Below are 24,917 nucleotides of genomic sequence, written 5' to 3'. Positions count from 1 at the left end.
AGCAGGTTCATTTCACATAGCTCTTGATGTAGCTGTAGAAGTACTTATATTATTATATATGGAGCCTGATAAAAATAGGTTAAGGTGAGGGTAAGAGTTACATTTTATACTATCTACAAGATGTCCTAGATGCTGGCTACTGATGGAGCCATATGCTGAGGGAAGAGTTAGTATTTGAGAATTTGAGAACGGGAAGGTCTTTAGGAAGTGATATGGACCTTTGCTTTCAGTGTGTGCTTTATACATGTGTGTGTGTGTCTATGTATATATGTATGTATGTATATACATATATATATCTATATGTATACATATATATATTTAAGCTGTAGTTTACAAATTCAAAAGAATTTTCTCAGCGTCAAGCACAGATTTGTATGGAACTTGCAAAGAACTCGTGAAGAAAATTTGCGAAATATATGGTTCTTTAGCACTTGATTTGTATTCCATAACTGGTGAGTTTAGCTGTTCAACCTCTCTTTCCTTTTCTGGTGTACTTCTCATGATTCAAAAGATCAGAGTCAGAACTGTCAGGAACATTTATATTTGCACTTAATAATGCTTTACATTATAATTTATCTTGTGACCTTTGAAAACCTCTCAGATAGCTGTAGTTTGCTTAGTTTCACTAAAAAGCCAAGGAAGAGAAAAGTTGTAAAGGTGGTCATAACACTTCTAGTGTTCCCAAAGTCACTTAACAGTGAAGCTGCTATGGACTCACCATCCAACTGTCAATATGGTATATCCATGCAGGTTCTTCAGGTTCTCATTCCTTGTTGTAGAAGCATCATGAACTTGCTTTGGACAAGAAGTGGGTGCATGTAGCAAGCAATTGGAATTTAGTGTGGTGAGCCTTGATATAGGCTACTGGCTGTGTATGGCTTGGATTGTAACACTTCTTCTGTTGCAGCCTCTCCCATGCTCAGTCCTCTTCAGTGTCTTGTTTCCTAGTGTTCCTTTTCACCTTATGACACTGTTCACTAAGGACTTTTATGCTAATGAAAACCTAATTCACTCCAGATTTTGGATCATTCAGAAAGTGATGTGCTGTGGAAAATCCATGGTGAACACAAAAATAGTGTTTATGAAATGCTTTATGCACCAAACAAGTAAACATGGTAAAAATACTAGTGGAAGGAAGGGAGAAAAATGCCTGCAGGTTTTGTCATAGATGCCCAAGTGTTTTCTGAGAAATGTAGCATGTTTGAATGATTCTGTTGCAGAAAAATGCATGTTATAGCAGCAACACCAACAAGTTCAGCAGTTCTCAGCAGAATAAAACCCTCCTGTTAAACACAGCTTTATGAGAAAATGGTTTCTACACAAAACAGAACTTTCTGGATTTTGAATAAATAAGTCTGAAATATTCCAAGTGAAGTGCTGTAGAGTGCGTGATCCTGTATTTTGTACAAGCAGACAGGGTAGTAGTGTTTGGAGATGATGATCTGTTTTCACAGTGGACTGAACAAAGTTAGATTGGCTTGATACTTCAAAGACAAATTTGACGTGAAATTGTTCAAAGTTGCCTTTCTGGCAGAAAAGGAGCTATGCAATTGCTTCTGTCTATTCCGTTTAAAGCTCTGTTGCCACTGTAACAGGTTGAAGAGCATGTGCGGGACAGATTTGCTGATGGAATTGCTGAGCAGGTGACCTACTCATTATAAGGAGATAAGAGTTTAAACAACAAAACAATGAGGCTTACCACAGCCAGACTACTCTGGACCTACAGTTAGTTTTGAAAAGTTTGCTGTGAATCCAAAAGAGATTCAGGATTGCCCTGGATAAGGGTAAGACTGGAAGTCTTGGAAGACTAAAGATGCAATGCTGTAAGAGCCAACTGAAATGAGAAATTTTCTACCAGTATCTGGGAACCAAGATAAGAACCTTGATATACTTCCATTCTGATGTAGCTTTCATAACAATCTGTGTACAGAAGTTGCTTTTTTGTGATGTATTGTCTCTTTCAGACAGATATGTGCGTGCTATGCTAGTACTCATAGCCAGTAAGTAGAGAATTTAACATAGCGCACAGACAGAAATGTTAACCTGACTTAGTCAGAGTTATTGGAAGAAAGTGGTTTTGGTTATCTGCTAAGTCTACTGCATGTATTGTGTATTTGAGGATATTAACACTGAGGTCACAGTCAAAGATTTGTGGTAGAAAACAAACGTAGATGCAGTGTTGTGGATATAAATGATGAAGAATATCAGAACTGAAAAATTGCAATGTTACCTATCAAAAAGAGAAAGGTTTTAGTGTGAATGTATTTCCTACTGAAGACCAAATCCTGTTGAACTGATGTGAAAGGCAAAGTTTTCATGCAGAGGACAAGTCTATATTTATGCAGTATTTGAGTAGTTGTGCAGAGTTTAATAGCTTTCAGAAGGTTTATGTGCCTGCTCCTTATTACATTTGTATGAATTCAGTAAGGATTTATTGCTCTAGGTAAAGTTATTTTAGTGTGGAATCACAACATTTTGTGCTGTCCTTCCTCGTGACGTTAACTCACTTTTCGTGACCTATGCAGTTTAAAGTAGATCAATGAAAGTTGTTGGGTTTTTTTTTTCCCCTGAGTCATTCTCAATATCAAGTTAAACACATAACTTGCTGTTCTATTTCTCGGAGCCTTGTTTTATGCCAACTACAAGTTTTCAGAAGTCTCTTTTTGCTCCTTTTGTGGGAACTGGCAGTTGTGTGCTTTCTCTGGTGGGTTACTGATTCTACAGAGCCAAGGGTCTGCCAAAGAGAAGCCAGGTTGGTTTTGTTTTATTTAGAGTGCATGCATTAGCAAGTCAGAGGAAGTGGATGCAAAGGGCCTGATTCTCTAGCTGCTAGTTGTGGAAAAACCCAATAAAACGCATCTGGGCTGCAACCATTTTGTGGGCTATTGCACTTAAAATACATAGGATGCTTAAGACTGTTTAGAATTCATGTAAGTATTGACTAAGGGATTTTTTCTCTGAATAGTTAATAAACTACATACTTGTGCGTGATTCTCAGTAGGTAGAGGGGAAACATTCAATCGAATATTTTGTACACAAGCTATGGAGGACAGGTAAATAAAAATGTTCCTTGGTTCCCCTAAATCCCAATTTTTTCATGTTCCTTGTATTTTCTTCAGCCTGAAACACAGTGGTTAGATAATGGCTGAATACAGAACATATTATGGAAATGCCATTTGAGTGTGCAAAGTGGTTATATCTGGCAGATTGTATTTCAGCAAGGGCTTATCTGTTGTTCAGCAAAATGCCTATATGACTTTTTCCCACAGGTCAACTGATTCAGAATTGACTGAAATTATAAATATAGTTGAAGCTGAGGTTAGATGATACTATATTATATTGATATTGTATTATGTGTATTACCTATTGCGTGTTTTATTCATTCTGTTTCTTGGTTGTCAGTAACCTCCCTCCCCCTGAACTTCATGATTAAAAATGCTCATATTTATATAGAGAAAAGGCAATGATGTGATGCTCTATTGTCGTGAATGATTTCTATCTCAAGTTCACTCATTTTAGAGATTCTTTTCTTCAACTTTCAGTTATGTTGATATGAATCTTTTTCTCACTTTTGTTTCTCAGGAAACAAAATCAGTTTTCCTTTGTCCTGCCATTGTACATGTTATTCAGGGAAAAGTCTTGATCTTTATTTTGAAGACTAAAAGCTGAACTTCTGATATTTGAAGAAATAGTAGTCAGAGTTGTAGTGATGGAGAGATGGAGTTGATAGACATTTCTCCTTCTTACACCAAAATTTATAATCTGTTGAAATGTTTCCTGTAATCTGTTTGCTATAGTATTTGCTCTAGTATTCTAGTTTCAGATGGATTTGCTGGAAATAACACTTCATTTTGCTGAATGGACTAAGTGTTGTAACCTAAAATTCAGATAACAGATTTAATACATGTGTAATGGAATTATTTTGGGGGAGAGGGCTAGGGAGCAGGTCTTTTTGGGTCTTTAATTGGAAGTGATTATTTAAGACAGTGTTACCACTTGGACAGATTTTTTAATGCAAGGTTTTACTTTAAACAAAAGCATGACAGCTCAATGGCAAGAGGTCAATACATGCATTGTGCTGCTTAAGGAGGAAGTGGTGACCTTACTGAAACTGCCTTATTACCCCATAGCAGGAGGAAATTCCTGCTTGACCTCTGTTCGTTATCAAATTAAAATGATGGTATTCTCTGAAACTCATTATGCTAGTTTTATATAATGTTGTCTGAAGCACTGAGATGAGATAGCTTTCTGACCATCGTATATTCCTAGTTAAAAAATCAGATAGCTGGGGCAGTCACAAAAACTGTCAGTGTTTGTACATAAAACTTAATGCTGGAGATTTTATTTTCATTGCATGCAACTAGACTGCTAGTATTTATCAAGCGTTCTTGCAGTAGCTAGGTTTAATTCATATAGCAGTATATTCTGTCATTCAGCTTGAGAAAACATGAACTAAACTGTGGGGTGTAAATGCCGCATTGTATATTCAAAGGTTCACATCCTTGGTGTATGGATTTTCTTGTAAATCCATAATTGGACTGTGACCTGTACTGGATCATTTACTTCTGATGTATTATTACTTAGGTGACTTATAACCAAGTCCTGATATTACCTCTTTATATGGACACCCTGTGTGTTCGTAAAGTCATTCTCAGAGGTTCCCAACAAGACCAGCGGTTTTTCCTTTTCTAGATGAGGATAATACAACTGGTAAAAAATTCCTCACCCAGAGAGTGGTGGATGCCGCATTCCTGGAGACTATCAAGGCAAGGCTGGATCAGGCTCTGGGCAACCTGATCTAGTTGTGGATGCCCCTGTTCATTGCAGGGAATTGGACTGGATGACCTTTAAAGGTCACATCCAACTCTAAGGATTCAATGATTCTATCTGAGCATAAAATAGCACCCGTGTGTTGCAGGCTTGAATTTTGTTATTCCCTTGATAAAAAGAGTTACTGTGAGGAAAGTAAAAACAAAGCAAAAAAAAAAAAGGTTTCTACTGCACTTGTAGGGGGAAACAGATGCTCCAGCTTGCTGATAAGTCTTCCTCAAGGCAACGATTTTATCTGAAAATATATGCTGTTTTAGAATTAACTGAGATGTTTGGGATTTTTTGCTTGAAATAGTATATGAGAGTTGGGTCTGTATTTCACTGGACCAAAAATAGAGTATAGAATTGACATCATTTGGGATTTCTACAGAAACATTAGAAAATACACTTGTAATCTAAGTAGGAATTGTTGTTTTTAGAAATGATAGGAAAAAAACATTCTCCCATATAAATTAATTTGCATTTGATTCGTCTTAGCATATTTTCAGCTCTATTCTGTACTGCAGTGAGGATTAATTTGGGGGAAATTTTTAAATGAAATAAATCTTGCAAAGTTCAAACAGCTCTGAATTGTCCTTGCCCAAAATTATCAGGTGACAAAAAACTTCATACCAAGTTTTACTTGACTTCGATGGCAGGATGTCTTTCAGAACAGGAGAGATCTCACACTATATTCCATCACACATGTTAAATACATCTGCTCAATCTCCTGCTTGCCATAGACAATACACCAGTATTTTCAGTCTGATTTGTATACTCAGATGCAGCACATCACTTTGTCATTCAAAGCATCTCTTGATCTGTATTAGGAGAAAACAAGCTGTTGTATATAGAGACAGACAGATCTTTCCACATTCCAGTTTGGAACCTACAGATACTGTATAGTTCTAATTAATTAAATCTGGGCAATCTAATACTGTTTTGAAGTGCACTGAAGAATGTTTTGAGAGGATTTCATGCTTTTGTTTTCTGTGTTAGACAGGGCTATGAAGAACTGGAGAGACAGCTGAAGGAAGTCTTTAAGGAAAGGAGCAATATTCTTCGTCAGCTGTCGAAGACTTCTAAAGAACTCGAGGGAATTAAAGAAAACCTCCAGGTTAGGTTATGTGTGGGTTTCTGGGACTTAGAATTACTTTGTGTTTTTCATACTAATGTCTATCTGCTGCTAATAAATAAAAATGTCATTGTTTTTGTTGATTTTAGAGCGTGCATTGTTTACCTTGCATTGAGAGTAAAAGGGATGGCCTCAAGGAAAACATAATCTAAATGAATTGGGTAATTAAAAAAAAAAAAAAAAAACAAAATGTTGAGCAAACAAAATGTAGCAGAACAAAAGAAGAAACAGAAAAGAATAATCATAGTGGTCTTCCCACACATTGAACCTGGCAGCTACAATGAAAGGATTTCCTTTGCTGTTGCAGGCCACATCTTTGCTGATGAGTTGCACCTACGAAGCCTAATGTAGCTGCTAACTTTACTTTGCAGACATGCAGTCTACACCAACTGACTGGATTTACTGCAGGGGATTACTTTACAAGTTTAACTGACAGACAGTGTTAGAAGAGCTGGCAGCTAGGCATCCAGAGCTGATGAACACTTCTGCTTTAACTAAGGAGGTTTTCTGGGTAATGTGGACAGGCTGAAAGGACAATAGTCAGATTAACTCTGCCATCATATCAGCTCCGTAGAATGAAAAGTAGAGATCTTGCTCTGGATCCCGTACTGAAATCATCAGATGATCACATAAGAGTATGCCTGTCTGCCTGAGACTGTTTGTCAGTCTAGCAGTGGCTCATTTTTGGCTGAGGTTTTTGGTATTGCATAGTATTTTAGAGGCTGGTATTCTCCTGCCATTGCATATGTACCCTTATGTTGATGTAAGCTAGATAGGAAAAATATAAGGAGTGGCATCCTTGTATCTTTGCACAGGACAATAGAGACAATGTGTGTCAGTACTGTATTGTAGCATATTGTTGTGCTCTATTTTCCTATATTCAAGATTTCTCTCCTTGAAATTAATGTGTATGGTGCCCTATAGAACATTGGGTGGTCTCCATCCACCCAACCCCACCTCAGCACTACCAGTAGTTTCCCACTGCATTTTTTTTTACTTCTTTTTTCTAAGGTAATTTAGAAGGGGATTTTTTATGCAGCAGTTTGAAGGTAGTACTCAGGAAAATCATATTGTGAGGTATTTCATATTCAACACCTCAGAGATCCAAAGATACAAAAGTAATTCTCTGGAATTCTGTACACACACACTGATCTCTGTCATGCCTCCTTAGTGCTTTCAGTCGTTTCAGTGCCCAGGCACCTGTACAGGCTGGGAGGAGCGGTCCTTGAGAGCAGCTCGGCAGAGAAGGACCTGGGGGTCCTGATGGACGAGAGACTGAATATGAGCCAGCAGTGCGCTCTGGCAGCTCGAAAGGCAAATGGGATCCTGGGCTCCATCAGGAGAGGGGTGGCCAGCAGGGACAGGGAGGTGATTGTCCCTCTCTACTCGGCTCTTGTGAGGCCCCATCTGGAGTACTGTGTCCAGGTGTGGAGCCCTCAGTACAAGAAAGACATTGAGATTTTGGAAAGGGTCCAGAGGAGGGCGACTAAGATGATCAGGGGGCTGGAGCACCTCCCCTATGAGGACAGGCTGAGGGAGTTGGGCTTGTTCAGCCTGGAGAAGAGAAGGCTGCGGGGTGACCTCATTGCAGCCTATCAATACCTGAAGGGAACCTACACCCGGGAGGGGAGTAAACTCTTCAAAAGGGCTGATAACAGCAGGACTAGGGGAAATGGTTTTAAGTTGAAGGAGGGAAGATTTAGGTTGGATGTTAGGGGGAAGTTCTTTACTAGGAGAGTGGTTAGGCCCTGGAACGGGCTGCCCAGGGAGGTTGTGGATGCCCCGTCCTTGGACGTGTTTAAGGCCAGGTTGGACGGGGTCCTGGGCAACCTGATCTGAATGTGTATGTTTGGTGGCCCTGCTAGGCAGGGGGTTGGAACTACATGATCCTTGGGGTCCCTTCCAACCCGGGTGATTCTGTGATTCTGTGTGATTCTGTGATTCTGTTTGTTTGTTTCTTAATCTATTTTACACAGTCGGATGCAGTGTAGTGCTTGCTGCAAAATGATGTATAGTTAGCAGTGCTGAATTACAGTAAAAAGCATAGTCAGGTGTTCCTCCTTTTCTCACCCATGGCAATTCACTGGGAGCGTTTTTACAAAACGGATCCCAATCAGTGATTTCACAAATGAGCAGAATTCAAGATCTCTTTGGTAATTGATTCTTTTCCTTTGTTATCAGTCTTTGAAAAATGATGAAGCGTCAGCCAGAAGTGATGTGCAGAAACTTCTTGAACTGGGCAAAAAGCAAAGGTAAGAGCATACTTTCTCCCTTTCACTTTTTAGACTGAAAGCAACAATATTGGAAAACATCGTCCCTCCTTTTGCCTTAAATTATAAACACTCACATAGTCTGGAGTCTACTGATCCTAGCAGTAACAGTGAAATAAAGGCAAGGAATGCTATCTTGTGAGAAGTTTTTGAAACATATGAGACATATGAACTGATATTGGACATCAGTTGGGGAGATATCTATTAAGAAAAAGGATTTTGTATTTCTCCCAAACATTTAAATATGAAACTTCCTATTCCTTCGTATTGTCATTATTCAGCACTCTCTGACCTACTTCTTTTTGTTATTATAGTTCAGACAGGTAAATCACAGCATTAATACAACTTCAATCACAAGTAAACATTACTACTACAGGAATCACATTGTCTGAAACAGCATTATGTAATGAATGCATCCATATCTCATATTTTTCTCTGGAAACAAAAAAATAGTAATAGTACACTATTGCTAGAAATACATGACTTAAATCTCTCAATCTTTCTACTGCTGATAATGTATTTATTGAAGCACACATGAAGATTTGAGATTGCTTGTGACAAGATCCTCCAGTTCTTCAATACAAAGCAAGTTGGAGCCATAAGAAAACAATACAGATCTTCTCTATTTTGCTTCCATGGAGAAGGATTGAATAGATAAGAGTCTTTCAGATATTCCATATAAATCTGTTAAATGATGAAAGAATTTGTTCAGCTAGTACAGTATTTAAACAATTACATGTTACATGGCTATAATGAAAGCATCGCTGCTATTCTTGCCATGTGTCCTTCATATATGATCCTGGTTTTGCAATGGTAGATTGTTGTGTAATTTATATAAAAATAATAATGCTAATTGATTAAAACCATTATTTAGTAATTAAAAGTATATTCAGTAAATAGGCTTTCCCAGTTGCAGATAGGAAAACCTAGTCTGCTAAGGGAAAATTGTATTTCTTAGTTGTATAATAAAATGTAATTTCCTGATATATTTCTTAAATCTCCCCTTGAAGTCTCTCAAGGTCTACCTAAAACCAAATGTGGACTTTTAAGTGTATCAACCACTAGGTATTCTGCACAACAGTAACTCACAGATACCGACCCTGGAGCAATACAATATGCAGCATAAGACCAAGCAGCCTTCACCTTCCGGCAGAAAATAAAAGGCTTTTACTGTAGGCCCCAAGAAAATGGCTTGTATCTACTGTGGGCTCTTGATGGCCATTTACAGGCTCTCACTTTTACTTTGACACGTGCAGTATGAGAAGCCACTGTTAGCAATATAAGTCCCCCTCATAGAATTTATCACTTTCTTTGCCAACAGATTCAGGTTATGCTTGTTCAGCAAGTGAAGAATGATGAACTTGATACTGTTCTGCTTGACTCTATTGTATTTGATCTACAATCCAAAATATATCATGATTTGATTGGACAAATGTGAGCTGCACTTGGTCTGTGAGCACCATTTTGATTATGCTCTGCAGTGATGAACTCTAAAGTAAAGTTTGGAGTGCTAGAATCTCAGCTTGTGTAAATTAATGTAGCCCTTCTGATTTCATGTTAGATTTTTTTTTAATAATTTTTTTATTGCCTTAGCGTGAGTTTACTTTGGCAAGTATAATTTGGTCATTTAGTATGATATCTCAAGGTCAGTTATTTTGTGCACTGTTCGTGTTTCAGAATGGTTGCATTTGTGTATGTAATGATAGAGCTGGTTTGTGCTGATGATGCATTGGTTTCATGCTGCTCGGTCTCTATTTCAGATCAATCTGTTTGCACCAGCATTCTCCAAACTGCGAACATAAAAGAGCTATAAAATAAGAAGAAAAAAAAAGAAAGAAAGAAAAAAAAAAAAGATGATTCAGCAGCTCACAATTTCTGTTCTTGTACAAGCCTGCTGCCTTTTTTTCCTGGCTGATTTTCATTGAGTTAAATTATCATCTCAGTGTAAAGTTGGTTCTACGCTGCTCCTTATTCATTAAATTTTATTGATGCAAGCAACAGCTCTGAAAATGCTCTGCAAAAGTTATGAAATTTGTCAGTCTTGTACTTTGCAGCAGCTCCAAAATGTGTCACCTGTGGGTAAAAGAGATGACCAGAAGATCTCAGCCTGCTGTAATCACCTTGGAGAAACTCTGATTGTATTAGTAATGCAAAAATATCTTGAATCCACTACTGCCCCATCCAAATTATTACATCTTCTTGTGCAGTTGTATTCCAGCATCTTCTATTGGTTTCCCCGTTGTTTCTTTCTAGAATGAGTAGTTCTTGATTATAGTGTATTTCCAGGTCCACTTCCCTTGCTTTTATTGTACCAGTTCCTTTTTCTAGAGACTATATACTGGCAGATGTTTTGCAAAACAGGACATTTGATAAGCGTAAATTTCCATCATGAACAAATTTTTGTCTTGTACTGGCACTATAGTTCATGAGGTCATTTTAATTTTATTAGCAAGACGCTTAGTAAATGCAACACATCTGTCACTCTTCTCTGGAAACTGAAGAATGATTTTGTACTGGACTCTTGGGATGAAGTTTATGTTTTGTTTTTTCAATGCCTAGGGAAGAAATGAAATCTCTTCAGGAGGCCTTTCAAAAGCAGCTTAATGAGGCAGCTGAGAAGGCAGAAAAGCAGCAAGATACTGTGAGTGAGTCTGTCCCTCTTCCTTTTTTTTTTTTCTTCCATCTTTTTTTTTAAATCCTCCTCGCCTAAGTTTTTTGCATTATCTCAGATGTCTTACATGTTAAAACAAAACCTAAGATTTCAGATGCATTAGTACTCTGTAAGGTTCAAATAAAAGGAGGTGGATAAAATTGGTATGTTGCAGAAAATGTAGATGTTTTTCCACTAGTTTCTGTGGGATGTAGGTGTGTGTATCCAGCTTCTTGGAGATTTGGACCCAAGTCCTTGTGCCTTATGAGGTTACATTTATGGACCTCTTGTCTCATCTATACCAAAGTATGTTGTCATACTGCCACTGACTTTTTTTCTTAATTGCTACTAATTTCCAGCATGAAAGTAAGTAAGAGAAAGCTAAGTCTTGACAACACTAGATCTCATTATCACTACTGGAAGGTATAAATTCAAGGCACAAACAGCCAAATTTTGTTATTGCAGGGAAAAAAAAAAATTGTTCTTTGTTTAGTTCTTGGATATAAATATGAAAGTGGTCCAGTCTTGTTCAGTCGTAATTTTATAACATGAATATTGCTGAGCATTAATCAACTAGATAATTTTTGGAGATTTATTTCCTATAAACCTCAAGTGTTCTGTGATTCTTAACAGGTTTTGTGGATATATTTTTTAGTTTCATATTTTGTAATTGATGGCTTATTTAGTAATGTTTTACCAGTTCTCAGGCTCACAGTACAAGGGTACTTGTATGTATGTATGAATATGCAATTTAGCAAATATTCAGAAATGCCTTGATGTGATTTCTTTGTGGCTTTCAGTCCTTTGTGAACAAGAGACGAGTTCGTTATTTTAGTTTCATTCAATTTTAATTTCAGTTATTTAATATTTAGGAATTAAAGACATTCTCTCTGAAATTAATGAATATATTACAGTGTCCGTAATAAGAGATCTTTGGTCCAATTTGTGGACCAGACTGACCCAGAGTAGGTAGTCATGACATCTAAACTATGTGTTAGGTGCTTAAAGTAGAATACTATACTACGCTAAAGTAATGTTCCTCCACAGCATATAATTGCTGAATTGTTAGTAGTTGTAGGCTTCTCTAGAGAATAAAAGCCCTCATCTAGTCTTGAGGGGAAAGAAATAAGCAAGTAGTATTCTGACCAAACCTGAAAAAAATGAGGTATATTTTGAATCTTCTTCAATAGTTTGAGCAGAATATATATAGAAAAAAAATCTACACTTCTTTGAAGATGTTTTGTACTGTAAACAGATATATCATTCTGAAATAAAAGATTAGGGCCTGATCCTCTCTGCTACATATTCAAAACATGCTATTCCAAAGTTGTTTTTAATTGTCTTTTCCAGATGCACTGATACATTCTCATAGCTGAGGTGACAAACCAAATTCTAGCCCTACAAATTAAATGTGGAAAACATGTTATTTAATTTTTATATAATGTTTGTTACTCAAGATTATCTTGGCTGTAGTAAAATAAATATCAGCTGAGGTGAAGAGATTATTGGCTCTGTGTTTTGCTATGCAGCATGGTTGGTTTTTTTTTAGCTTTAAGAACGGTGCTTTGCATAAATTCAGCTCCTAGTATAATACTTTTGGGAGAACACAAATCTATCACAGAAAATTAAACAAGATACAAACAACAACCCCCCCTGAGTTTATAATAGAACTTAAAGTAGAGGATTGTCATCTGGTTAGATAGTGTATGGGAACTGCTGAATCATGGCTGAACCTCTGATTGACCACCTGAGGCAAGCAGTGAGTCAGCCATGGGAGCACAGGTGAAGGCAATTCACCTGTGCTACCGAAGGACTGGAGCATGGCTCCATCTCTTCTAGATCCCATGTAAGAGACGACTGCCATTGAGGAAGGATCTCTTCCAGGAGATCACTCCTTGTGGAGAATATTGTAAGCCTACAACGTCAGTAAGCATTTTCCATTTATTATCTTCCTGTTGGAATAATCTTACTTAGCCTGACTTTCCTGTATATTTCTTAATTATAGCATCTGTATATTCATTGATTATATAGATAGGGAAATGGAATTCTTGAACTGTGTTCTAAAAGTTGCTAATAAAAGAATACTAAATGGACCTCTGATTTTAAGGAAAGCTGTGCTGGGTCCTTGATTTGTGACACTTACTTCTTTGTGCCTGAGGATAAAATGCATCTATTCACCAGCAGAAAGACTGAACAAATATTTCAAAAGTACTTTGGAGTCAATTTTTAAAAACTCTTCAATATTAGAGAAGCCAAGGACATTAGGACAGCTAAAAAGTTGCTGTTCTGTGGATTTACTGAGGTAGTGATAGGGCTCAGTGGATAGCTCCTGAAGCTGTTTGGAGGACTGACAGAGAGGTTCAGTATTGAGGAACCAAAAAGACATTCCTGTCCTTGACAGTTCCAGTTGTGCTGAGGACAGACTGGGGGCCCTGAGTGAGAGTGACTCCCTTTCTAGGTCCTTTGTCATTTGCATTTGTAGCACCAGCGTACAAAGAGCATCAGTTTATTTTGGGATGAGTTATATGGCAGGATTATGATAAATTCATATCTCTTGTTCTACCTCCAATCTGTGCAAGATGATTAGAAGTGCAGAGGAAAACTATTTTGATGAGGATGGCTTGAATTTTTCAGTGGCCCTGTGTTGCAAAGTTCAAGGTCAAGTAGTCTTCCAGAAGGCTTAGAATTGTGAAGATCTTTTTTGGTCTACTAGCCAGCTTGCAGCTGTGGATTGTCTGCCAAAAGGTGTTTCTAAAATAAAGTTTGTTAGGAGTACTATACTGGATTTAGGTGTGTAATACGTATATAAAACATTCAGGAATAACCTGCTGTCTCCTTTAGCAATCAGTAAAAGTTGGTAAAACTTTTTAGTACTAAATACCAAAGTAGTAGTAGTTTATAATAGGTTGCTTTGCAGTGAATGTATTTCTTAAAAAAAAGTTAAACCATAGCTTTATTTATATGTGAAAAGGAACCACTACTTAAAGCTCTTTCCCATTAATTTCAATCAGAGTGTATAGAACCAGCTGGACTAGTTTTTTCTAATGAAGATGAGAAATTACCAAAGAAACAGGGAGGGGGTGGGAAATAAATAGGGAAAGTAGGGTAGGTAGGCTAAGTTTAGAATGCCTTTTTCATTTTGTTCCTGCTGCTGTTTTATATCACACTAACAGTGTGAAACAGTAGAAAGACGCAGTGACAGTTTGACAGTGTATTATTGTCCAATTTGTCAAAATAGAGGAGAAAATACACCTGTGTAAAATCTTTTTTTCCTAGTTGCTTAGTGCTTGCTATGAAAACTTAGAATTAAGTAACTCATTGTGCATGACGTTAAAAACTAAGCAAAAATGATATGGTTAATTGGATATCACTAGGACCTTCTTAGTAATACAACACAAACAGAACATGCAGGATTGAATTGTGAGAAATCTATTGCCAGATCTCTTACCACCGCTAACTCATAAAAAGATGAGATGTCCATTTCACTCCAAAATATATTATTTGCTAATAGTTTTTATGACAAAGTCATACGTGTCTCTATGACAAAAATGTTTTTTTATTAATTCACAAATTACAATTTAAATTTGAATTCACCTAAGGAATCCTAGCAGGCATAAACTGTGTTTGGCTTTGCTTTCAGAAATACTGAACAGGTTGTGGATTATTTTCTCACTTTATCAAAAGATAGAATATTTCTTGTGTGTATAGCTTCCTATTCTCTCGGCTTTCAGAGTCAATTCCTATGGTGTAACTTGAAAATTAGACTATGAAAATTAATACTGACTGTACTAGAGTTAATGGATATTAACAGTGGTATTACAGATATGCCAGTAAAGGTATTTCAGCCCCATCTTAATAATTCCTGCCTTAGTCCTAAGCAATGTAAAAGGTGTCTGCAGGTAAGCAAATAAGTGTACAGATGAGCTTTGACTGTGCAGTAATGACTTTGTGTTGGTATTAGTCTGTCCTTCCTCTGCGATGAGTAACTAACTATTGTCTGTCTCTCAGAATTAGATCACAGCCATCTGCTAAAGCATTCTATATTTCAGTGGGGGAAAATCTAATTTCAGCATTTCAAGGTCACATTCTGCTGTTGAGCAAAAGCTACTGGATGGAAGCTGTTGCATTTAATAAATGTAATGAGCTCTGAAGCACACAAAGCTCTGTGTACCTTGAATGTCTGTCTCCAGGAGACAGAAGCAGTGCCCTTGCTTAGCATTGTAGAGTTCAGCCTTAGAACGCCAATACGTTTTCATTGTGTTTTCATAATTAGCTAGATAGTAATTAAAGAAAGCCAACACTAGAAAAGAGTTGAATGTCAAACAAGAACAAAAAGTGAGTAGAAAGTGGGAAAGATGTAGAGAGTTTCATAGTTAAATTTTTTAGCTCGCATGCCTTTGGTAGAGGAAAACCCGAAAGCCTATTCGTATATATCAGGATTTGGAGGCTGAAAGCAGAATTTGTACACTTGAAAGGGGGTTTGTGCACTGTTATTTGCTTTCTGATTGTACTTCTCAACTTGAGATTCTGAAACAATATTATCGTCCATTATTATGTGAGGACTGGTGAAGATAATCATACAAGTTGCTGGCCACATTAACTGTCTCTTCACCTAGCTGATATTTACAAGCAATGTTGTATGGGAAATGCTGAATCATAGCCTGAACCTCTGATTGATCATCTGAGGCGAGCAATGAGTCAGCCATGGGAGCACAGGTGAAGGCAATTCACCTGTGCTGCTGGAAGGGGTGGAGCCAGGCTGCACCTCTCCTAGACCCATTTAAGAGCTGACTACCAGTGGGGGAGGATCTCTTCTGGAGATCCTCTCTTCTGGAGTTTTGCGGCGAGCTCAGGACATGAGTAAGTATTCTATCTATTCTCTATTGTATAGTAACCTGCTTAGCCAAATTCTCTGGTATATTCCATAATTATAATGTCTGTACATTCACTGATTATACAAATGTATAGAGAGCACAGTCAATAAATTCAGTGCCGTATCTTCATCCAGATTTAGAGCTGATACGTTTTGAGGGAGCACTGACATTCTCTTGAATTAGGACTAAGGAAGAACAATACTCTAATAAATTATACTGATGGGGAGCTTGGATCTGTTCTCATTAGGATTAATGACTGTTAGTAACCTACTGTTAAAAAAATCCTTAGTTCTCTGAAGGTCTCCATGGACTTGATTACAAAGAAAGCTATATCTACTAGCACGAGAGTCAAATGAGGGGTTTTATGCATAGTGATTTTCTTTCCTCAATTCTAAGTTTCCCAATAAATATCATGGTATCCACTTATAGGTTAATCATGAAACACAAAGTGATGACCTATACCAATCTGGTTTAAAACAGTAGTTTTCCAAGATATGTTGTTACTAGGGATGGTTTATTTTTTTAAGCTATGAATAAAGTTAAAAGAAAAAAAATAAGCTTAAGGTGGTGTTTAGCTAAGTTTCAGAAACTTACTCAGTATTTTTACTCAACTTGTAGATTAATTTTTTGAAGACAGAAATGGAAAGGAAGAGCAGAATGATCCGGGACCTCCAAAATGAGGTAAGAGAGGAGTACTGAAGTGCATCAGTATTACCTGTAACAATGGTGATAACAAATGCTATTCTCATAGAGCACGCAAGCCTGCCTCACTTTTCACATCATCTGCAGTCACTGGAATTGTGGAGTTCAAGGACTTATTCCTGCCTATGCCCTATAGTGTATGCTTATATACTGGTTAATTTTTATAGGTTGTTACCTGATAACAAACACCTCTGCAGCTGATACTGTTGAATTTACTGTCAAATTCCTTCTTACATCACTCTTTGTTTAACTTGATTTTTTTTAATAGCTTTTCATGATCTTTTCCTCTCAGCATGTTTTTCTGAATTGTTTCCTTTGATGTTCTTAGTTTTATAGATTCAGTTAGGGCTTTGGGAATTTCTGATATACTGTATTTGAACAGATTCCAGATATGTTTGGGTTTTTAATTGGTTGTTTGACCATTCCTTTCAGAGTTGTTTACTATTTGCCTTATTACTAACTTAGTAGTCTTTCATGAAATTGAATTCTGTATACAGGATTTGTGTGGGCTCTCTTCTTTCGACTCACTAGTACCCTTTATTGTACTTCACTAGCAGTTGTACGTAGTCTGCCATGAATCACTTCCGAACTCAGTCCAAGAAAACCCATGAGAAGGGAAAACAAAAAGCAGTTGTGTAGCTTCTTCTATTCATTGTTGGGTACTGAATGCAGCTTCAGCCTGACTGGGTTCTCTAGGTACTATGTACAAGAAGGTCATGATTTTTCTTAAATAGCTTGTAAAATGCTTGGAGAATGGATAAACGCTCATGAAAGGTATGTAGGTAAGTTGGTATTCATAAGATCATAAATGCTTGAGGAGTACTTTTTGTCTATACCTCTCTATCCTGCCACATTGTGATTCTCTGTTTTCAGGGAAGTACTTTGATTACAGAATAGAGAGGATGAATAAATGTGTTGTGAGTCACTGACTGAGCAGTTTCTGTATTAGTGTTATTTGGGGCATTTGTGTGGTTAGTGCTTCTCAAAAAGAAAAAGAAATAACACTGAAAATTGAACTTGGAGGTAAAGTAATGATTAAACTGAAAGTCTTGATTTAGATGGGAAGGAAAATACACCAGGCAAATGGGTTTCTAAAGCCTTCAATTGATGTCTTTTCCATTCTAGCTCACCTGTGTTTTCTCTCCTGTCTTTATATTCTTCTTGTGTATGATTTGACCAGTGTACAGATGTTCCTAGGATTATTCAAAAAGAACTGAGTCCAATTTGTATTACTCATCTGCTTTTAGTTTATAGCATTAAAAAGGACCTCAATAAATAAATCAAAAAGTTTCACTTGAGGAAAGAGAAAAGGAACTTTCTTTTCTATGGAAACAATTAATGTCTAGATGCTCTAAATGGAACTACAAAACCTTTCAACACTTTCTACGAATGTTTCAAATTATGGAATGGAAAAATGGAGAGAAAAAAAAAAAGTGAAAGGATTAGCTTTTTTAGGAGTTCAGTAGCAAAGACAGAATCACAGAACTGTGGAGGTCAGAAAGAGATCACTGACTCCGATGCAATTCATCTGTTTTTTGCTTTTTTTAATTTAATCAAATTACCTGAAATGTTTTCATTTTTGTATTGTCATCCTACAAGATGCTCCAGAGGTAAGAAAGAGGTAAGAACAGATTTTAGGCCCTGTTTATTTTGCATATATTTTAGGAGGAAGTACAGAGCAGTAGTTGTGATTAAAGAAATACAGCCCTAGGGTGGCCTGGAAATCAAAAGCTCCAGCATTCTTATCATTATTTAGGCAACTAAATGTGGCTTGGGAGAAATTTGATTTGAGAGCACTTCATCATCCTTCTGTGCATCAGCTAGTGTGAGGGAAAGGAGTTACACCTACTGAATAGCTAATCCTTAAAAGTCTGTTAAGCTTTCCCAGAATTTCAGTAGTTATTGGAGTTTGCAATAAGGACCTCATACTTTGATAATAAAATTAACAAAAATAACTGTTTATCTATGCCCTGCTTCCAATCACTGAATGTTTTTAGTAAATCTGTTTTTAAGTAGATATGGTGTAAATTTAATAGATAGTGTTTCTATATAATTTTGAAAGTTCTGTATTCATACAAATGGATAAAGGTGCAATGTAAATGGAATTCCTTCCACAGCTACTGTTGCCCTTTTTTTTTTTTTTTTTTTTTTCAAATACTACACTTACCCTCTGTTTGTATTGACAAGTATTGAATGCAGCAATCTCAGACTCTCTTGTGACTGTAAAAATAATTCCCCATTTAGTTCTGTCCTTTCAGCATGTGCCTGACTGCCATTCAGCTTGGCAACTCAGAGATAGGAATAGACAACAGCTTTCCAGCTGAACGTTGCAGCTGTGGTATAGCATATGAGGAGAGGACAGTGTACAGAAAAGGCAATTTTCAGGCTATTCAAAGATTTAACAGCAAAATTTGCCAACTAAAACAACAAAAATAATCCCTGATGTGGAGGGAAAAAAAGTGCTATATGAAGTGCATAGTGATTGTGTAGAAATTCTTCTTTGTTAGAGGTCTCTTCCTCCAATACCAGAAGCAACCTGTAAGACTTCCAGCAGATGTGCATGTAATTTCCTTGAGATAAGTGAGTTAGCGTATTTTTCCCTAAAATTAATAAATGGTATAATTAGCTATATAGGAGAGGTAGCAAAATGCTCTTTGGCTATATCACATGAATGCTATAGATGCCTCATGTTAGACTTTATTTAAAAATGATGTTATTAAACACATATATATTTTAACTACTTTACTACATGTGATTGGAGAAGATACAACTACAGTTTATTGTATTATCTGTGGACAAGTTCAAATTATATCTGTACGCCTATATTAAACTATACTAATCTGTTATGTATACTATTAGTAGTATACTAATGTATACTATTACACTAGTTAAGTATACTATTTACAACAATTGATGTATTTATTAAGTTGGTACAGTGGTTTATATCAGTCAGTGTATTTCTTGGCTGTTTAAGCTGTGATAGAGCATGAATTACATACAGGACAAAGTAGTACAGTCAATACAAAGTAAACCAGTAGTTGAAAATGAATTTGGCTGTGGCTTCCAGTAATGTGTTCTTTCTCCTAAGAAGTTTCGAATAACTACCTTGTAAACAATACTTTTGTTGTATTCATGTATAAATTGTGGTTATAGCTTTAGTGTCGAGTAAATCATCCTTAAGCAGAATTTTCTTTAATCTTTCTGTGCTTAGCTGCACTAATAAAAGGTGAAGTCAAGGCAGTTTGAAGTCCCACCTGGTCTGTTGGGAATTTTATGCCCTGTAGGGTGAATTCAATTGAATTGCATTGAATTATGGTGGAGGAAAAAAATGAACTGCTGTAGTAAAGTAGAAATAAAACTTTAAGGCTTTGAGTCTTGACACCATTCTGTAAAGGAGGAATTGTAATTCTTCTCTCTTAATAATCTGTAGATGAATTTAACTCTTAACTTGTGAATTTTCTAAGTATAAAAGTCTGTTCCCATGCAGATGAAAGGTGAGTTAAGCCTAGTTTCCTCTTTCCATATTGCACTGGTTCTCCAATTCAGAAAAAACATCCACAAGAAACAGAGACATCAGCACTGTCAAGGAAAAACATAAATAAAGTGGAGGTGGCTCTTAGCTCAGTAAGAGTGAGTGAGATATATTTGTAGTGATATAATGTAGTAGCTGTAACTATATTGTATGCATGTAATACATATAGTAGGCCAAGCTTTGATTTCTGAAAGTTCTGTTTTCTGGTCTTTAGACCCAAATGTGTAGGATGCTTTTTTTTTTTTCAGTAGCTGGTGAATAATAATCAGAATTTTAACATCAATTACGGAGTAATAATAGATCTGCTAAGTCTGGACCTCTCTTTCCCAGAGACAGTCGTATTTCATATTTCATTCTTTAAGTCTGTGTTCAGGATTTAAGAAATCCTTCCTACTGAAGGCCAGGTTGGATGGGATACTGGACAGCTTGGTCTAGTATTAGATATGAAGGTTGGTGGCCTTGCCTGTGGCAGAGGGGTCTGAGCTTGATGATCCTTGAGGTCCCTTCCAACCTGAGCCATTCTTTGATTATATGAATCTGATTCACAGCCATGAACTTAAAAACGTTTGAGTGTAATTGAGGTAAAATACCTTTCATCAATATGCAGATGAGAAAATGAGATATGCACCTATTAGGGCTCTCTTTTCATCCTGTGCTTAGTCACGATGCCTTGGCTGCCTGTTTGGAGTTTGTCCCATATTGTTTTTATGTTGTCTTTTAAATTAGCTGTAGCACTGAAAGTCATAGCAGTGTTCTCTTCGTAACCTTCTGGAGTCCTTCTGATGTCTTTACTCAGTTTTCCAAGTGCTCTCATTTCTGTTATCCTCCTTCATTAACCCTGAAATTCCGAAATGTTTGCATTCTTTTTGTTGTACTTGTTTAGCATCAAGACTGTGTAACAGAATTTTTATCCCTGAAGTTTAATCTTTTTCATTTGTCATTTCTCTCAATATATCTGCAGAGAAGAGAGTCATTTCCCATCTGTGCCTTCATTTCTTTTTGTAGGACATGAGTATCGGCAATTAGAGCTCCTGCTTATTGATACTGCATAACATGATAGCGGTTAAAATAAGCTTTTCTAAAGATCACATTGTTTAGGCCCTTCGGGTCTTGGAGATGCTGGGTTAGTCTGATGTTCCATTTCATCTCACTGTTCAGCATGTATGACTGGTATATTTGGCATTAACAAATTAGCAAAATTATTTCACTTATTTCAGGAAGGCAGCAATGCATGAAGTATTAGAGAGTATCTTGATTAACAGAATTTAAAACAGCTGTATTCTGTCCTTTGCACAGACAGCTCTCAATGATATCCATTGCAGCTTCAGCAGGCAATGCGGGCAGCCCTGAATCCTGGTTAAAATCTTTGGCTCTTGAACTTGTGAAGAGAATTTTGTGAATCTTGGTGTTATCCAGATCACTACTTCCCTGTGTTGGAAATCTCAAAAGCAAGGCAGTTTGCAGCCAAACTCCGGAGAACTTTAAGTGTGGATGAAATTTTATCGATGTTAAACTTTCCCTGAAGCTAGTGCAAATTTTGCAGAGCAGGAAAAGAAATGTTCTGATCTAATTTACTCATGTTTTGCAGACGAGTGGAAAAGTTGGCTTTTAGCGCAGTGATGTTAAAATCACTTTGTGGGAAGATCACTGATAAGGGAGCAGCAATGCTATATATCATTAAAAAAAAAAAAAAAAAGATACAAAATGTTACTTGATAAATTTAATACCAGACAATTTTTTGTCTGTGAAAACACCACAGAATGCTGAAGAGCATAAGAATTTTGAAGTGTATGTATGGCATTAACATCCATGTGGGTTATTTCTTTAGAATGTTGCTTGATAAAGTTATGTAGCACCTGGAATACAATCATCCTGTGTATGGAAACTGCTAAACCATGGCCTGAACCATGATTTAGCACTCTGATCATTTGAGGTAAGCAGTGAGTCAGCCATGGGAGCACAGGTGAAGGCAATTAACCTGTGCTGCTGGAAGGGGTGGAGCCTGGCTCCACCTCTCCTAGACCCATTTAAGAGCTGACTGCCAGTAGGAGAGGATCTCTTCTGGAGATCTACTCCACTGAAGTTTCCTAAGCAAGCCCAGAATATGGGTAAGCATCCCTATCTTTTCTGTTTTCTGCTTTGGTGTAATAACTACATAGCCAAGCTCTCTGCTATACTATAACATCTGTATATTCATTGATTGTACACTTGGCAAGCCAGAAAGGCCAAATATACTTTTATATCATGTCCTTTCTGTGGAATTTCTATAAATGGGTCAGAAGGGAGAACGTCACCCCCTTAGGTAAAATGATCCCTGGACAGATCCCAGGGTTTCTGGGTTCTCCTTATTACCAATTAGCAACTATAGTTGAGAAATGGGATGCCCTGTATACTATGGGGAATACTTCCCCATTCTGCATGATGGAATACTTTCAAGGATTAGATAGAGACATCCTAACTACAAAAGAAAGGCAGTTAGCTGCCTCCACAGTGGCATGGCCACTGTTAAATGCCTTAAATCAAGCTGAGATAAGAGCTGACACCTTAGAAAGTGAAAATCAGCTATTTAAGGATTGTATTGAATAACTGGAACAGGAACTTAATGTATTAACAGGGAAAAGATCAACTTTACATTCCCTGATAGATTAGGTCTGCAATATTTCAGTAGATAATAACCGCACCTCTGAAGTAACGGACCTGGTTGAACAGGAAAACAAAAACTCTAAGTCAGATCTAGAGGTTCCACTTCTGGTAGATTCCTTGGAACTCCATCCTATTATAACCTGAAAGACAAAGAAAGTACAAGATAGGTAAGTAGGGGTGCCCCCTGACCAATGGCCCCCTGCCCAAACATATACACGTAATGGCTAGGCCATATACAGCAAGAGAAGTAATGGATATATTGCAGCGATTTCGGCAGAGGCTGAAAGAGAGTGTACCCACATGGTTACTTAGATTATGGGATTCACAAGCAGAAGGCGTCATGGTTAATGGGCCGGAACTATCAGAATTGGCCATCATGATGGTACATCATGCCCCAAGGCAAAGACTGTATGCTGCTGTTCAGTATAACAATGAGAACCATTCAATAATATACCGGTTAATGGCAGCATGCCGAATGGTTTGGCTGAACAAATCAGATACTCCATTAAACACAGGATTATGGTCCTCCATTGAGGACCTCCGAAATTGTATTTGTGAACTGGGCATAAGAGAAGCGATATAGGAGGACTCATTTGATAGCCCAGATATGGTGAAGTTTTTGGCAGGTATGCAAGATTTAATCTTACAACAGGCCCCTTCTCACCTATATAGGACCTTAGTTTCAATATTAAACACCCTGGTGGCCTCGGAGGCTGTGATTCAACAGGCTGCCCAGTTAGTAGCTGATCTGGGGGAGAAAGAGCGTCTGTGCAATAGGCACAACATTTGAGTAGTAGAAGAAGCAGAGGTGCTTCCAGTAGTTTAAAACCAAGAGGCCACCTGTGCAGAATCCTCAGTCAAGGCCTGTAAGGGTCTTGCAAAAACAAATGTTTAATGATCTCATTTGGGCTGGAGTCCAATTTGCAAAAATCAACTGCCAGCCCAATCACATCCTCCTTCAGCTGTGGAAACAGATGAAGAACAATCAGAAATTGCAAAATTACCCTAAGAAATCAAGGGTAAGAGTACCAATGACGATGTGGAACTTAGAGGATTTCATTGTTTCCAATAGAAAAAGGAAGCCCCCTTAGGTGTCTTGGGCTACAATGCTTGAGCCACCTGAAGCAAAAGACTTGACTTTGACTCAGTTCATGGCATGATGAGGGATGTTAGTCCCTCTAGGGCCTCCAGAAGGGACTGGAGGCCCTATGTAAAGTTGACAATATTCTGGTCCTGGAAAAACGTCCTGAGAGTTATGGCACTTGTTGATAATGGAGCAGAAACATCAATTATCTACAGAGATCTGACCAAATTTGATGGAGACAAACTGACTATTTGCAACAGAGGGGATGGGCTATAAATCTTCAAAAGGTGCAAGGTCTGGGCTTGTCTGTAAAATTCCTGGGGGTAGTTTGGTCAGGAAAGACCAAAGTACTACCCAGTGCTGTCATAGATAAGGTTCAAGTGTTCCTAGTCCCTACAACATTGAAGCAGCTGCAAGAGTTTCTAGGTATATTGGGTTACTGGCGTTCCTTTATACCTCACTGAGCACAGCTGTTAAGACCACTGTACAGACTCACAAAAAGGGGCAGCTATTGGGGATTGGGGGAAAACAGAACAGGATGCTTTCCAACAGGCAAAACTGGCAGTTAAACAAGCTCAGGCATTGGGTATATTTGATCCTACCCTCCCAGCTGAGTTGGATGATCACGTTACTCAAGATGGCTTTGGTTGGGGCCTATGGCAGCGCCAGAGTTCTGTTCAGACCCCCATTGGTCTCAGGTCTGGCGTGGAGCAGAACAAAGATACAGTATGATTGGAAAACAGTTATTGGCTGTCTATTCTGCATTACAGGCAGTGGAGTTGATAACTCAAATGGCTGAAGTCATAGTTAAGACCTTTCTGCCGATTCAGGGGTGGGTGAAAGATCTGACTCACCTTCCTAAGACGGGTGGCTCAAGCACAAACAGTGGCACGATGGGTCGCCTACCTCAGCTGAATCACAGAATGGCCAGGGTTGGAAGGGACCTCAAGGATCATGAATTTCCAATCCCCCTGCCACATGCAGGGCCACCAACATCCCCATTTAATACCAGACCAGACTGCCCAGGCCCCATCTAATCCGGCCTTGAACACCTCCAGGGATGGGGCATCCGCAACCTCTCTGGGAAGCCTGTTCCATTATCTCCCCTCTCTCTCTGTAAAGAATTTTCCCCTCATGTCAAACCTAGATCTCCCCTTCCTCCAAACCATTTCCCCTTGTCCTGCAGCTATCAACCCTTTCAAGGAGTTGATTCCCCTC

General features: G+C 37.8%; 1 protein-coding gene across 1 annotated transcript in view; it reads left to right on the top strand.

Moving 5' to 3' along the window:
* LOC122186275 (leucine zipper protein 2-like) overlaps window positions 1–24,917 on the top strand; it is a 150,011-nt gene that overhangs the window by 60,984 nt on the left and 64,110 nt on the right. The window contains exons 2-5 of the mRNA XM_042882779.1: window positions 5,809–5,926; window positions 8,126–8,196; window positions 10,774–10,855; window positions 16,357–16,419. Coding sequence (XP_042738713.1) covers window positions 5,809–5,926; window positions 8,126–8,196; window positions 10,774–10,855; window positions 16,357–16,419 — 334 coding nt within the window. The remainder of the gene's footprint in view (window positions 1–5,808; window positions 5,927–8,125; window positions 8,197–10,773; window positions 10,856–16,356; window positions 16,420–24,917) is intronic.

This window comes from Lagopus leucura, unplaced genomic scaffold, assembly GCF_019238085.1.
Source record: "Lagopus leucura isolate 7727_CA_CO unplaced genomic scaffold, USGS_WTPT01 Super-Scaffold_100035, whole genome shotgun sequence".
NCBI lineage: Eukaryota > Metazoa > Chordata > Aves > Galliformes > Phasianidae > Lagopus > Lagopus leucura.
The sequence above is the reverse complement of the archived record's forward strand: the minus strand, read 5'-3'. Positions and strand labels throughout refer to the sequence as shown.